The 15,587-nt window shown below is 44.4% G+C and overlaps 1 protein-coding gene across 2 annotated transcripts; it reads right to left on the bottom strand.

Moving 5' to 3' along the window:
- Positions 1 to 3,213: 3,213 nt before the first annotated feature.
- Positions 3,214 to 10,933, bottom strand: BCL10 (BCL10 immune signaling adaptor). 2 transcript variants are annotated; one of them, XM_082228008.1, is made up of 3 exons: positions 10,694 to 10,933; positions 6,796 to 7,084; positions 3,214 to 6,165 (listed from the first exon to the last, which is right to left on the bottom strand). In XM_082228008.1, exons 1-3 carry the CDS (start codon positions 10,751 to 10,753, stop codon positions 5,807 to 5,809), a joined length of 708 nt encoding a protein of 235 aa, XP_082084134.1. In that variant the 5' UTR covers positions 10,754 to 10,933; the 3' UTR covers positions 3,214 to 5,806. The 2 variants fall into 2 exon arrangements, with proteins under 2 accessions (XP_082084134.1, XP_082084133.1); XM_082228007.1 differs by having other exon boundaries at positions 10,682 to 10,931.
- Positions 10,934 to 15,587: the final 4,654 nt, after the last annotated feature.

Below are 15,587 nucleotides of genomic sequence, written 5' to 3'. Positions count from 1 at the left end.
CTCTCAGGCCTGGGGAAGGAAAGAGAGGAGGCGGCCGAACTCAAGCTGCCACCTCGGCTGGGAAAGAACTCTCCCCCTCTCTGCTGCTGCCCCACTTGGGGGAAATATACAGTATATATATATCCAGTGTTAATATATCACTTGTGTTGAGGTCGATGGGGGCTCTCACGCCCAAGTGAACGTGTAAGGGATTGCAGACCCTCCAAGTCTTCCTATTTTCCAGGGGCGTCCCTGATTTAGAGAAGCTGTCCCAGTTTCTGATTTGATCCACTTTTCCTTAGGGTGGCCCTACCTTTACCTTGGAGAAATGTTGGAGGGGATGGAATAGAACTTCCCTATTGTCGTTGGAGAAATGTTGGAGGGTATGGAGTTTATGCGACCGCCGAGCGGTCTGAAGGCAATCCTGTATAGGGAAGTTGTTGTTTTTTTAATGTTTTCTTTAATGTTTTTATATATGTTGGAAGCTGCCCAGAGTAGCTGGGGCAACCCAGTCAGATGTGTGGGGCACAAATAGCAAAATTATCATTATGGAATGGAATGTCCCTATTTTCATCGGAGAAATGTTGGAGGGTGTGGGATTGTAGTCTAGGGAGTCGCAGCCACACATTTAAAGCACATGGGGCCCCCTCCCCTAAATCCTGGGAACTTTAGTTTGTTAAAGGCTCTAGAAATTGTTTCTGAGTGTGGAGTAAAATAGAGTTCCCAGGATTCTTTGGTGGCCAGGAACCATGTGCTTTAAATGCCTCCTTTATGGGCTGATGTTAATACGTGTTGAATTATTCGAAGTCGTTCTACTGGGCAGTGAAGTTGAGGATGCAATGGAAGTGGGTTGCTTTGCCTGTGACTGCTACACAATAGGCATGGTAACATGCTCAAAGGCATGTTCACTCACCTTTGCAACAGGTCTTGTCATGGGCATAGCCGGGGGGGGGGAGTGGGGGCAGCTGCCCCCCCTAATCAATAAAAATCAGTAGCTGAGGTTCTGCCTCCTTAACAAAAGGCATCCCCAACAAAAATCCCGCCTACACCCATGGGTCCTGTATTATCAGCAAGCATTCTAGCTATTGTACATCTTGCTTCATTGCTCACAGCTACCTAGTTTTCCATGGCATTGTGGGCTCTACTATGTTGGAGAGGGTGCTCAGCAGCAATAGCATTGATGTCCTTTCACATCTCACCTCTCCATAGTGAGAGAAAGGCCTCAACACTTATCACCAGTTCTCTTCACTGCAGGAGTCTGCAGAAGACCTTGCAGATAGGTCTTCCAGTCCCAAAGGGGGAACAGTCACAATGAGTCGAAACTTCACCAGGTAGTTATCTGAAAGTTGTTTGGAATCTCCCTGCTGCATTCAGACCATTCACCTCTGCCCCTGCAGCAAAGACCAAATCCAAAGTTGTCCCATTCTGTGTGTTGGGTCCCTGACAGTCCCAAAGTTGCCATAAAGGCCAAGAGATCCTACGGAAGCCTAGAATAGGCTCTTCTAATGCTCCTTCCAATGTAATCTCTGCCAATTTCGTCAGGGAGGCTGTAGTGCAGCAGGGTGGATGGTACATTGCATGCATCCCCAATCTGCCTCTTTGGGCCAGGGGTCAGTAAACCTTTTCAGCAGGGGGCCGGTCCACTGTCCCTCAGACCTTGTGGGGGGCTGAACTATATCTTTGGGGGGGGGGAATGAATGAATTCCTATGCCCCACAAGTAACCTAGAGATGCATTTTAAATAAAAGAACACATTCTACTCATGTAAAAACACCAGACAGGTCCCACAAATAATCCAGAGAAGCATTTTAAATAAAAGGACACATTCTACTCATGTAAAAACATGCTGATTCCCGGACTGTCTGTGGGCCAGATTTAGAAGGCGATTGGGCCAGATCCAGCCCCCAGGCCTTAGTTTGCCTACCCATGATCTAGGCCCACTCCAAGATACAGGGGTTTCTTTGTGATGGGAGTCTCTCTGGACCACAGCAATGCCTCATCACCCCAGTCTGTATTAGTATAGCACCAAGTACCTGGGCTGAGCAGAACTACACTCAGCCCAGCTCACAATGCTTTATAAACACACCTGCCAACCAAGGATCACAATGCATGCATGTGATGAAATGGACTCTGGTCCACAATGGCTTGTGCTGTAATAAATTTGATGTGTAAAATGCTACAAGACTTTGCTATTCTGTGTGCAACAGGATATAAAAGAGCACAGACCTGGTTACTCAAAATAATGTAGTTAAAGGAAAAACTAAGCTTCAAAGAGCAGCACATTACTGGAGGCTTATAAACCCCTGTACTAGCTGTGTGGGTCCAAAGTTATCCCAAAGCCTCTCTTTTCCAGCAACCATCAACAGCTGAGATTTTACTCTGGTCACCTACAGCAGATCCAAGCTTTGGCAGCCATCCATTTTCCAAAGCAACCACACATTCAAACACTGGTATCTTCCACCCAAATATTTCTCACCTTATATTCCAACAGAGAAAGGCAGAGTATGGTCAAAGCATTGTTTCATTTTAAAATTCATTCTTACATAATTGACTGCAAGGACAACAAAAGCCATTACAGGGAAGGAAGAAAATATTTTAACACTCACTGCCAAATTCATTGATGGCCTATCCCAACAAGTATTCTGGTGCAAAATATATTTACAAACATATTAGATAACCTTAGAGTTCATGCCTTATGTAGCCATATAGCCTCTCTTGGATATAAAGCTTTTGTTATTTTACACCCTTGCATTACCATAACAATCTGCTAGAATGCATTTGTTATGTCATTTGGCTAGCATCAACTGTGGTTTCTATAGTATTCATGAAAAGTTACAATGTTAGAAAGAATTGTGACCAAACCAATCTCAGCCCACTCCTAAGAGTAATGCCTTAGGCCAATAGTTATGGGTAGAATTAAGCAGAAACAAATTATCATATTAGAAGAAAAATATTCTGCCCAGAGCACCAAAACATTAAGAATTGTGTGAGACCAGGGTCTCTCTTCCAGCACTTTTTCCAACAGCAGGCAGCCAGATTCTTCCCAGAAGTCTACAAGCCAAGTATGAAAACAAGCCCATTGCAGTACACACACAAGCCTCTAATATGCAGAAAACACGGGTTCTGAACATGGATGTTCCTTTTCATTATCATGGCTAATGTATCAGAGCCTAGTGCTGTAAAGGAAGCTGTTGAAGGCTACAATGATCCTCCAATTTGAAATGCCACAAAGATATAACCTGATCTAAATGTATTTTATTGTCAGGTGTCAACAACCCTTGAACAATGCTGCTCAGCAAAGCCATTAAGAACACAGCTGCCACTGAATAGAAAGCAAACTTAGCACATGTGAGGTGTACTTTAAAAAAGAACAACCCACCTAATGACAATTTATTAGAAATTAATGCTTCTCAGGTTGCTTGTTTCAAAAGTTAAACTCTACAAGAGAAATATTTTTGAACAGTTGAGTTTAGAGTTTCCAAACATTTTTTTCAGTTCAGTATTGTTTTATACTTGTTGTACTTTTCTTTCTTTTTTGGGGGTGGTGGTGGTGGTAATACAGCAGTTGTGAACAGTCCGCAATTTACACGGTAGAACACATTATGGTCAGAAATAGTCACAGAAATAGTGGCAATTTCCACACAAATAAATTTTGGATTATAGGGGATCACATACTTGGGAGAGGAATAAACCCTAGTGCAATTTCAAAATCTAGAAAGCCATAAAGCTTTTCAGGGGAAAACATCACACAATATTAAATGTTAAGTTCACGGTTGTGTGAATACAAGGTTTTGTTTAACACAGCAACATCTAGAGTAGGTAATCAGATAAAGGAACTTAATGCCCTGTAAATCACCAGCATGGAAGTTTGAGTTCAGGCAAGCTACATGGCAAGCAAGTACTTAATACACTGCGACAGAACCACCACCACATCAGTTTGTGCTTAAGATCTACTGTGTTCTGCAGACAGTGACCAGTGTAATTGACCCATTACCATCAGATCAAATGTTCTTAAAATATTTGCCTGTAATTCTAATACAGTGGGACTTACTTCTGAGTGAACATGCATAGGAGCAGGCTGTAAATTAGTGTAATTTATTGCACGTTTTAATCCAAGGGCTTGTGAAAGAAAGATGCAGGCACATTTCAATACGTTGGTATTTCTGAGACAACTTATTTTTGACTGGATATAAAAAAGGCACTGCTTCCCTGAGGTTTAAAGTAGACATACAGTTACTATAGAAGACAGCAAAAGACACACTACATCCCTGATAATGCCCAGAGCGCAAATACTTTTTAAAGTGTATACATCTGGAATTTAAAAGAATATCATGTTCGTTTAGTTGTACGTTCGCAAATGTTGAGAAGTACGCATCTTTAGTAAAGCTAAGCAACAATAGTATTAGAACAGAAAAGAGGTTTAGAAAAAAATAGTATTAAGAGTAGAAAAGAGGTTTAGAAAAGTTAATAAAAAATGGCAAATCCTGGAAGTTCACAGGAAAGTAAGGCCCCTCTTTACTGCCATCTTTCTTTTGCTGCATCTTTTCCCTGTTAGTTAGCAACAAAAAATCCCTTTAGTGGCTTGTAGCTAATTCATATTTGTGACAACCTGTTTCACTTTGAGAGAGTAATTAAGCTGTTAATTTTAGATATATATTCAGTATTGTAAAGGAGCCCAAGGCATATGTACTAAAACGAAGTAAAATGCCTAGAAAGTTAATGTTTTGATAGTGAATAAAAATGAATTTGATTCAGCGTATTTTTCGCTCTATAAGACGCACCAGACCATAAGACGCACCTAGTTTTTGGAGGAGGAAAACAAGAAAAAAAAATATTCTGAATCCCAGAAGCCAGAACAGCAAGAGGGATTGCTACGCAGCGAAAGCAGCGATCCCTCTTGCTGTTCTGGCTTCTGGGATAGCTGCGCAGCCTGCATTCGCTCCATAAGACGCGCACACATTTCCCCTTACTTTTTAGGAGGGAAAAAGTGAGTCTTATAGAGCAAAAAATACGGTAATTGCTTTTGAAGATCAGTGGCAATAGAGTATTACTCAGAAGATCATGTCTTACTCCAAAAGAAGGCACTTAACCCTACAGCCAGGAATTTGTTCATGTCACACAAAAACTGGACAAGGCAGGCACCCCATGATACATTACAAAACAATCGTATAAAGTACTTGGGTTGCAAACCAAAGAATACGTCTCCCTAGGTTCTGAGGCTTCTTTACTTCCTGTCAATAGTACCTAAGCAGAACTTACCAATGTAATGCCAACACCCGTGAGATGTAAGACTCACCACCCTCATTCATGACTACTATGTTCATCTCAAAACTTTCCTCGGTGCAAACTTCCCTCCTCATGACACTTCATCAGCACGAATTGGGAGAAAACTAGGAAGTTCTCAGGAATCAGCAAGCTCAAAAAATCACCAGATTAAATTTCTCTTACAATGCAGAAGAGGATCAAATTATGCTTTCTCGGTGTGAATTTTATGCAGACAGTGCATATAGAAAACAGTAGGAAAAACCTCCTTAAAATGTTCAATTGAGCATCATTTTGCCTATATTGTTTTTGAATAGAAAATACCATTTAAAAGCTTTTACACTGCAAAAAAAAAAGAAGCAACCAATAAAAGCATACAAACGAACATTTAAAATATGAATTAGTGGGGGAAACAGTTCATATTTTTTTTATAAAAAAACTTATAAGATGCAGTGAGCTGTCAAGCTATTTCTTGATCTATTGTGACTTTACAGTTAGACACTTTTGCCTCACCACCCAAAACTGTTCAAGGCATCCATCATGATAGTACTCAAGGAAAAATATCGCTACGGAAGAAGAGAGCGGGATCTTAAAGGCAGGAAAGGACTGTCACTCGAAGTCGTACATGTTTCCTCTTGTTCATTTTGCAATTGCGGCGGAAGAGGTGGGGCTCCAGAATCTCCAGGGCCGGGAAGCGTGGCTGAGAAAACAGAGTTTTCCGTACTTCCAACCTCAGTAATCGGCAAATTCATTGAATGAAGAGAAGCGGCGGATACAAAAGCAGATGTACTAAACTCTTCCGGATGAAGGTAGGTGGTTTCTCTGTCTTTTTGTTTCTCAAAGAGATTAGATTCATTTGACTGTGATCTGGAGAGATTGTTCGATTGGTCATACCCTGAAGCCATGCAGTTGCTACAGTTCAAGCCTGTAATAAAGACATAAAATGTATCATTTGCATACAATTTACACAGTGTGGTGGTTTGTTTGCTTTTTTAAGTCTACAACACTGCCTCTTGAGTCCATGCATGCAGTGTTATGAGTACTGGTTCTTATTTTTAAAAATTGGTGTTACGCTGACCACTTTCCAATCCTCAGGTATAGAGGCATGTAGTTGGCCACTGTGAGAGCAGGATGCTGCAGTAGATGGGCCATTGGCCTGATACAGCAGGTTCTTACGAGGTAAAATTAAAAGGCAGAAACCAATTACCAATATAATCCAATGCAACTACCCAGGCCAGACATGAAACACTCAAATAGAAACATTACATTAAGTTCTTCCACATATCCCCTTTCCAAAGGACACCCCCACCCTAATGCTATCACCTGACTTTGACCAAACTAATTCTGGTCAGTAGCTTGTGCCTTGGGTTTATTCATCTTAAGTACAAAAAGAGAACCAAAACCCACAGCTGACAACTGAAGTTTTACCTGCCATAAGTCCCCCGAAATCAGCGGAACACATTTTTGAGCAAACACGCACAGAAGCAGGTTGCATGAAAATTAATTTTTACAAAAACCTTTTGGAATAGATTCAAATGCATGTTATTCCATTTACCTTTGAGGCTTTCCAATTTTTCATTTTTTGCCTTCAAGACGGCATCGGTTATCTTTTCTAACAGGAAGGTCTGTGTTTTTTCCCATCTAATAGATTCTATTAGTGCATCCAGTCCTTTGGGATGTTCTGCTAAGTAATCCAGCAGCTTCCCAGCTTTCTTCCTACTTGAAGATCGACAAGAGATTTCTTCAGTGTCCTCTCTGCTGAGTATTTTTTTTGAACGTAGATAATCAAAGTGTCTTTCTGCAATAATTTTGTCACACAGATAGCGGCGCAATCGTTCCAAAACCTAGCAAGAAGAAATGACGAAGTTAGCAACAGATGAATTTTTCATCTTGTATGTTGTGCTATGAATATATGTGTGGTAGTTCTTGGTGCACATTCAAATACTCATCCTAGCTTTCAAATTGTAATAAATTTCATTAATCGCTATCATTGACCAACACACACACACACACACACACCAGAAAGGAATCAGATGTTTCAAGTTAAGGTAAAGTACCGTATTTTTTGCCCCATAAGACGCACCGGCCCATAAGACGCACCTAGTTTTTTTGGGGGGAAATAAAGGGAAAAAATTTTATTTCCCCCCCAGGTGCGCTGCGCTACACCAGGAGCTTGGGGCGTGTGGAGCTCAGCGCGCCCCAAGCTTCTGCGTGCCGGCAAGGTCTCCGCTAGAGTGGGAGAGCCGGGCGCCTCTCCCAGGGCTAGCGGACCCCTGCGCTAATCCAGAAGCTTGGGGCGAGCTGGGGTCAGCGCGCCCCAAGCTCCTGCGTGCCGGCAAGCAGTCCGCTAGCCCTGGGAGAGCCGCGGGGCTCTCCCAGGGCTAGCGGATTGCTGCGCTACACCAGGAGCTTGGGGCGTGCTGAGCTCAGTGCGCCCCAAGCTTCTGCGTGCGCGCAAGCAGTCCGCTAGCCTTGGGAGAGCCGCGGGGCTCTCCCAGGGCTAGCGGATCACTGCGCTACACCAGAAGCTTGGGGCGTGCTGAGCTCAGCGCGCCCCAAGCTTCTGCGTGCGCGCAAGCAGTCCGCTAGCCTTGGGAGAGCCGCGGGGCTCTCCCAGGGCTAGCGGACCCCTGCGCTACACCAGAAGCTTGGGGCGTGCCGAGCTCAGCGCGCCCCAAGCTTCTGCGTGCGCACAAGCAGTTCGCTAGCCCTGGGAGAGCCGCGGGGCTCTCCCAGGGCTAGCGGACCCCTGCGCTACACCAGAAGCTTGGGGCGTGCCGAGCTCAGCGCGCCCCAAGCTTCTGCGTGCGCACAAGCAGTTCGCTAGCCCTGGGAGAGCCGCGGGGCTCTCCCAGGGCTAGCGGACCCATGCGCTACACCAGGAGCTTGGGGCATGCTGAGCTCAGCGCACCCCAAGCTTCTAGGTGCGCGCAAGCAGTCCGAAGCACGGGGAGCCCGAAGCACAGGCTGCCGCCCCAAGCCTCGCGTACCCGGTGGGACCTCCTGCCGGGAGCGCGAGGCTTGCTGACACTCGCCCGAAGCAGGGGGAGCCCTCCCGAGGGCTCCCCGTGCTTCGGGCGACAGGCTGCCGCCCCAAGCCTCGCACACCCGGCGGGACCTCCTGCCGGGTGCGCGAGGCTTGCAGACACTCGCCCGAAGCAGGGGGAGCCCTCCCGAGGGCTCCCCGTGCTTCGGGCGACAGGCTGCCGCCCCAAGCCTCGCACACCCGGTGGGACCTCCTGCCGGGTGCGCGAGGCTTGCAGGCATTCGCCCCATAAGATGCACCCCGATTTCCCCTTCATTTGTGGAGGGGGAAAAGTGTGTCTTATGGGGCGAAAAATACGGTATCTGTATGTTGACTACAGAAACAAAAAGGAAATTGCCAGCAAGAGGTTACCAAAGGTGTTTCAGCTATTTCTCTCTTTAGTATTCTAGAGCTCCCCAATCAACATGAAAGGGGAATTTTTTAGCCACTGAGAAGAGGTCTTCTCACCCTTTGTGCACACTGGAGCCAATCCAATTGAAAGGAGGAAAGTCAGCCTCTGAAGATTGGCTCCTAGGGTTACTCGGGTGAAGGTCTATGGAAATAAAACTGAGGTGTATACTCCAAAGCTTAGCATTTAGGAACAATGAAAACACAAAGTGCTTCAGCTTCAAGAGAATGGTGCTCAAATTCTGTTAAGTACAATGGAACTTGGAGGAAAGTCACTGTGAAATAAAATATTGCAGCACTCCAAATCATTTATTTGTATACATGCATAGAAAAAATTGTATCTAGCTGAAAAGCAACAAGTGGAGATCTGCATTGATGATTGCAATGCATCCCAAATTATTACTATATAATTACGTATATTATGGTGCAATCTAAGAAGACGAGCGGCTGCAACATCATGAAGGGACCTGCACTTCCTAAATTTGTCATTACACTACTGCTGTGAACATAAACTGTTATTACCCTCTGGCCCAGCATAAAGTAATAACGTACTGAGAGAGATTTATGGTTCTGAACAAACATCGTATATTCCACACATAGTATGTGGACTTCATAGCAGGAAAAAATAGAACTAGCAAGAACTAATTTTATTGACTCATACATGTGTCAAGCTCAGAAACAAAAGAGGGGAATTCCTATAAACACTCCAAGAGAAACTCCTACGTAGAAATTTACAAACGGGGGCAGAATGCATGCGATTTAGTGGACCTTCCTCCCTCCTTTTTAATGTTCTTCTAGGACACGAAAGGGCACTCACCAAGAGACTTTTCTGCAATTCAGAGAACCTCCCCTGCCCCCCAACAGTGGCATTCCTGTGAGAACATGCCTCACTGCTAGGAACTGCGATTGACATTACTCACAGCTCTCACCTAGTACAGTATATTTTACGTTCTAATACAGCCCTTCCAATGCAGTTTGAGCAGTGGGGTGGGTGCACAGAAGCAACCAACTCAAAGGGGCTGGGGTCTCTTTGCCCCTTCCCCAATAAAATATTTAAGGGGGCCAGCCCCCCCACAAGTTGATGGACATGGCCATTCAAGCAGTGTGTGAGCACCACATCATGCGATCCATTGTGTGGGGGCGAGGCTTACCTGGCTCCCCCCACCTAATATTTTATTCAAGTCGGCACCCCTCGGTGGGTGGTGCACTGGGGACCAAGCGTAGAAGGGGTGGCGGTGGTGAAAGGAATAAAGAAACCTCCATTAAGCTTATTATTATTATCATCTGAATTTATATACCACCCTATACCCAGAGGGCTCAGGGGCAGGTGGTTAACAGAATAAAAAACAAAATCGCAAAAGACACAATCAAAATAAAAACAACCCAATAACTACCCCACTCAAAAAACCCCACATTTTAAAAGGGCATATGATCTTCACACCATTACCCCAGGACAATATCCATCTTACAAGCCAGAGCCAGGATCTTATCCAGGACACCCGCAGGTGTGCATTTCCTCCTTCTCACCCTCTTGCTATAGAGCATGGGGTTTTTGCTGGGAGTAGTGGGGCGGGGGGGCAGACTTTAGTTAGTGGAGGTGGGGCAGGCCCTCCATGAGTTAAGTATTTTTATTTATTTTTATTGATCTGGTGGCGGGGGGGGGGGGCAGCTACTACGCCCATCCTACAGAGGCAGGAAAAGGCATCTCCCCTTTTCCAGGAGAGAAACAAACAAACAAAAAGGCGGGAATCTTGGCACAGAGGAGCCTTAAACAAACCAGCGCCTTTTGCTTTTAAAGAACACGGCAGCCCCGGCATTCACTGCCTTATAAACAAGCACCCGGCCACACGCCACCTCCCCAAAAGCTTTACCCCTCCCCACCGCTCTCCCCATTTCCCACGACACGCTTTTCCATTCACACGATACGAATACCCCCCCCGCCGCTTTCCCTCCCTCCCCGCGTGTCTGGAGGGGCAGAGGCTCCTCTCCCCGTTCTCGCGGTCCTTACTTCCTTCTTCACCTCCGCCATTTCGTCGTCGGTAAGCGGCCGCCCGGCAGCCGGGAGCCCAGAGTCGGCCATGGCGGAAACGGCTTCGGAGGGCGACGGTGAGAGGGCGAGAGAGGGAAGGGAAGAAAGGGAGGGAGGGAGGAGGGAAAGAGAAGGGAGCCACTGCCCCCCTCTTCCTCAGCGGCCCTTCAAGCCCGACTCCCCCGGGGAGATGCCGAAGCTTCCGGCGCCGGGGTGGGGAGAAGCCCCGCCCACCTCTCTCGAGGCCCCGCCCACTCTCCGCCGGCCGTGGCGAGAGACCGCACGCAAGGCTTACCGCTGGCGCAGGCGCGCGCGCGCCCTTCCGGACGCTGCTACCTCCCTGCCAAATCGCAGGATCATACCATTCGAAGGGACCGCCGGGGGGCCATCCAAGTCCAACCCCCTGCAAACGCAGGGATCTTTTTGCCCGGCGTGGGGTTCGAGCCCATAACGCTGAGATAAAAGAGGCAACTCGCTCTACCAACTGAGCTCTTAATCTTATCTATCTAGGCAACTGCCCCCCCTCCAAAAAAGTAAATCAATAAAAAAATAATTAGCTGATGTTCCGCGCCCTAATAAAAATCGTGGCAGCGCTCTTTAACTATTGCTAATCGTTTCTGCTTGGTTTTTTAGTGCTTATTTTGGCTGCGTTATTAATATTATTCTTCTTTCTATATTTATCTACATCTCGCTTTTCTCACAGAACCAGGTATGTTCTGTTTTACAATTTAGAATACTGTACTCATTTAAACATCCTTAAAATACCAGTGACTTCCCTTCCTCTTTCCATGGTTCATTTGGCATATCATAAATCCCTGCATATTTTACACAAACTAAGCCATTCAGTATTCGATTATTACATCCATCAAAACTTATTTATACTGTTGAATTTATCTTAATGCTGCCAACGTTTTCAAGTGTACACAATTCCCGCCCCCCCCCAGTCAGAACCAGGATTCAAGGTGGCTCAAAACTAATCTAGAGATAGAACACATATAGCTTAAAACATATAAGGTTGTGGTTAACCATTGTTAACTAAAAAATGTAAAAATAAAATAAAAATCATTTGTTCATTCATTCGCCATTAGTTTATATCTACATCAAGCTTCCTCAACCTCCAGATGTTTTTGGCCTACAACTCCCATGATCCCTAGCTAGCTGGACCAATGGTCAGGGATGATGGGAATTGTAGTCTCAAAACATCTGGAGGGCCGAGGTTGAGGAAGCCTAATCTACATCCATAGACTTGCACAGTACAGTCATGGATCTGCTGTTTCATGGCACAAAAACGTGAACCCAAGGCATAAATCCCTAAGAATTTGTGTTTGACACACACACCCTCTGTATCAAACAGCATAATATACATGGACGCAGATGTGCTCTGTGATTTGATGGTGGTTTGCCGGAATCACATATAAAAATTTGGAGGATGCGTGAGGATCTGTCCTTAAGCTCCATACTGGTTCCATAGTGTTATTTTTACTGTACAGTCCGAGGACACGGGTGTAACCTTTTTCTTCACTCAGGTTTGGGGAGATGCCAGGAGAAAATCCCAAGTATTCCGTGAGGATCCACACCCTGTAATCATGTTTTTGCACTATGACGGTGCCAGGAACCAGTGCCACACCTGTGATTTTCCCAGTCTAGTCTATGGATATGGAAACGATCTCTAATTTTATAGTGGTTTTGCTGGGAATCTGTACAAAATCATGCAAATTCTTTGGGATGCATGTCTTAGATTTGTGTATTTGGGTGCAGTGAATCTCCGTAGTGGCACCCGCCCTGTGGAACACCCTCCCACCAGATGTCGAAGAGAAAAACAACTACCAGACTTTTAGAAGACATCTGAAGGCAGCCCTGTTTAGGGAAGCTTTTAATGTTTAATAGACTAATGTATTTTAATATTCTGCTGGAAGCCGCCGAGAGTGGCTGGGGAAACCCAGGCAGATGGGCGGGGTATAAATAAATTATTATTATTATTATTATTATTATTATTATTATTATTATTATTATTATATTCCTGTTCAGTCCACAGGTACAAGCATGAACTATAATCTGAAGGTAATTTTAATAGGATCCCTTGTAAAAAAAATCTTTAAAAATTGTACTGTACGTACTTCATTCCACCTGAGACAGCAAATCTCACAGACAACTCTCATTCCTCTGGCAGCAAATATACAACAATAAATTAAATAATGAATTAAATAGCTAACCTTTTGTGACACCATCACACTATAAGCTTCTTATGGTGGATCTAGCCAGGCCCTGAAGCCATTTTTAAGAAAGACATGTTTTTTAGTTTCTTCTTTGTTTGTTTCTTTCCTCCCTTTTTTACAGTCACATTCTATCATTCTATCAAAGTAATCACTTGTGAAAAGACCCTTTAAATAGATGTTCGTTTTAGCTAGCTAATGTTAACAGATATGGGAAACACAGAACTACCTGAGGAAACTATTGTGGGATTTCCCTTTGTATGCCTACTTGTAAGGCCTTAATCCTCTATCTATTTAAGTCAGTTAGACTTGCTTTTGTGTAGTCATGTGAGTAGGATTTCACTGGTAATAATACTTTCTTCACTATAGTCTGAGGCTAGCAGTAATAATATAATATTGTCATATTATTATACAGTGGTACCTCGGGTTACATACGCTTCAGGTTACAGACGCTTCAGGTTACAGACTCCGCTAACCCAGAAATAGTGCTTCAGGTTAAGAACTTTGCTTCAGGATGAGAACAGAAATCGTGCTCCGGCGGCACGGCAGGCAGCAGTGGGAGGCCCCATTAGCTAAAGTGGTGCTTCAGGTTAAGAACACTTTCAGCTTAAGTACGGACCTCCGGAACGAATTAAGTTCTTAACCTGAGGTACTACTGTATTACAGTGAGTGAAAAAAATATTTGATCCCCTGCTAAATTTGCCCGTTTGCCCCCTGACGAAGAAATGACCAGTCCATAATTTTAATGGTAGGTTTAGTGTAGCTGTGAGAGACAGAATAACAACAGGAAAAACCCCAGAAACCATTTTTTTAGTAGATGGTGGAGACTGTTATTTCCACAAAAGTAAAACATGTTTTCGATGTCAACCTTCCTTCAAAATACTGACTGTTATACTAAACTATGGGAGATACAATGCTGAAGCAAATTTGCGGCAGTGCTATTTATTGAGTTCCCACTAGAGGTCTCTGCTGTTTAACACTTTCACCCCAACAAATCTCTCCCCCCCCCCAATCATTTCCAGCATTACTTTAAATTCTTATAATTTATAGCTACCAGATTGAAATTTCCACCTACGTTGTAGAGAAACGGGATAGAAGTGTATGGAGAAAGTGGCTAGAAAAGTTTCTCTCTCTCCTAGCACTGGAACTCATGGACCTCATGGGTTCAAGTCCCATGTTGGGCAAAAGATTCCTGCATTGCAGGAGATCGGACTAGATAACCCTAGTGTCCTTTCCAACTCTATAATTCTATGAATTCATGGCACACAAAAAAGGCTTGGGGTAGGAGACAATGCTGAAAGAGATATCCTCTCAAGTCATCGTGTTCGTGATTTGATGCAATTGTGTGCATACTGGTTGAAGCTGCTTGTGTTGTGTACCTCTGTGTTGAGTAAGGAACTAGGAACCAGGAACCACGTTCAGTCTTGTAACACACAGCCCCCCCCTGCCCCCTCCTTTGATACCATATCTGAAAAACTCTCTCTCCGTGTAAGCTGTCGCTTGATGAAATCAGTTTTCCTTATCAGGAAGAGGAAGATTTCTCTCTCTTCCTTCTGAAGGAGCTCTGAAAGAAGATCGCTCAGAATGATTGCTGTATTCAGGTCATCTACATGTGATGTTCATAGCTCTTGACTCTTTAGCGCTCTTCCCAGCTCTCTCTGCTGTGCAGGTAGTGGTTTTATTACCACTCCGTTCCTCTTGCAGTCACATGATTAATCCTTGACAATCTGAACTTCTGTTGGCTCGCAATCATCAAAGGTCACCTTGAAATAGGCGGCAGACTTTTAAGGAAAAAACACAGCGTGCATGCAAATGTCTTCCTAAATGCATGTAACATTTATTACCTTTTACTGTTCTGCCAGAGATGTTTTCTTGGAAATGTGGCAACAGCATTCATCCCTGCTTTTGCCATGGCTGTTGTCTGTTTCCTTCCACATTTAACTTGGCTTCTGCATCATGAAATGGACCTTCTGTTTTTGATTTACTCCCTAATGCAAAACTCATCTTTCCGTAAGGGGACTGTCTTCAGGCTCATGCTTTTCCACGGGCCAAGATGGGAATTTGCAGAAAGTAATTTTGCAATCTTTTACCTCTCACCTTTTACCTTCTTCTATTCAATGTTATAGCGAACCCAGTAGAAGCCTCCTTGGCATAAGACTGCTTCATATGTTCTTATCAGTGGAAGAATGATACCCCACAGGTTGAGCCTGCCTAGATCAATCTCATTGATCAGACCACATTGTGGCAGAGAACAGCTGCCATGCGAAAAAATGCTTGCAGGACACCTCTCTCCAGGAAAGCCAAACCCATGTATTACTGCAGAAGGTAGGCCAGGATCTCTGGTCAGTTGGGATACAATTTTGTTCCCTCCTTGAAATACCATTCTGAAATTGAGCAAAAAACCCTGCATATTGGATGGCAAGGGAACACAGCAATATACCAGTCCCCAACTGAAATCACCAATCTCCAAGTGTTTTTAGTTGTAGAGGGCAAAAACATTGCACCTGTGCAATATTAGCTGCAGTACTGCAGTCCCAATCCGACACATACATACCAGCTACTATTTAACTTAAAATATATATATATGTGGGAGATTCTGATCATGGGCCCCGTGTGTTACACCTGTGCCTTACGTATTCATTAAACTGTGCCAAATTAGCTAAAATCACGCT

This window comes from Podarcis vaucheri, assembly GCF_965113315.1.
Source record: "Podarcis vaucheri genome assembly, chromosome: 6".
Classification (NCBI taxonomy): Eukaryota; Metazoa; Chordata; class Lepidosauria; order Squamata; family Lacertidae; genus Podarcis; species Podarcis vaucheri.
Note: the sequence above shows the minus strand (reverse complement) of the source record. Positions and strands in the feature narration are given on the sequence as shown.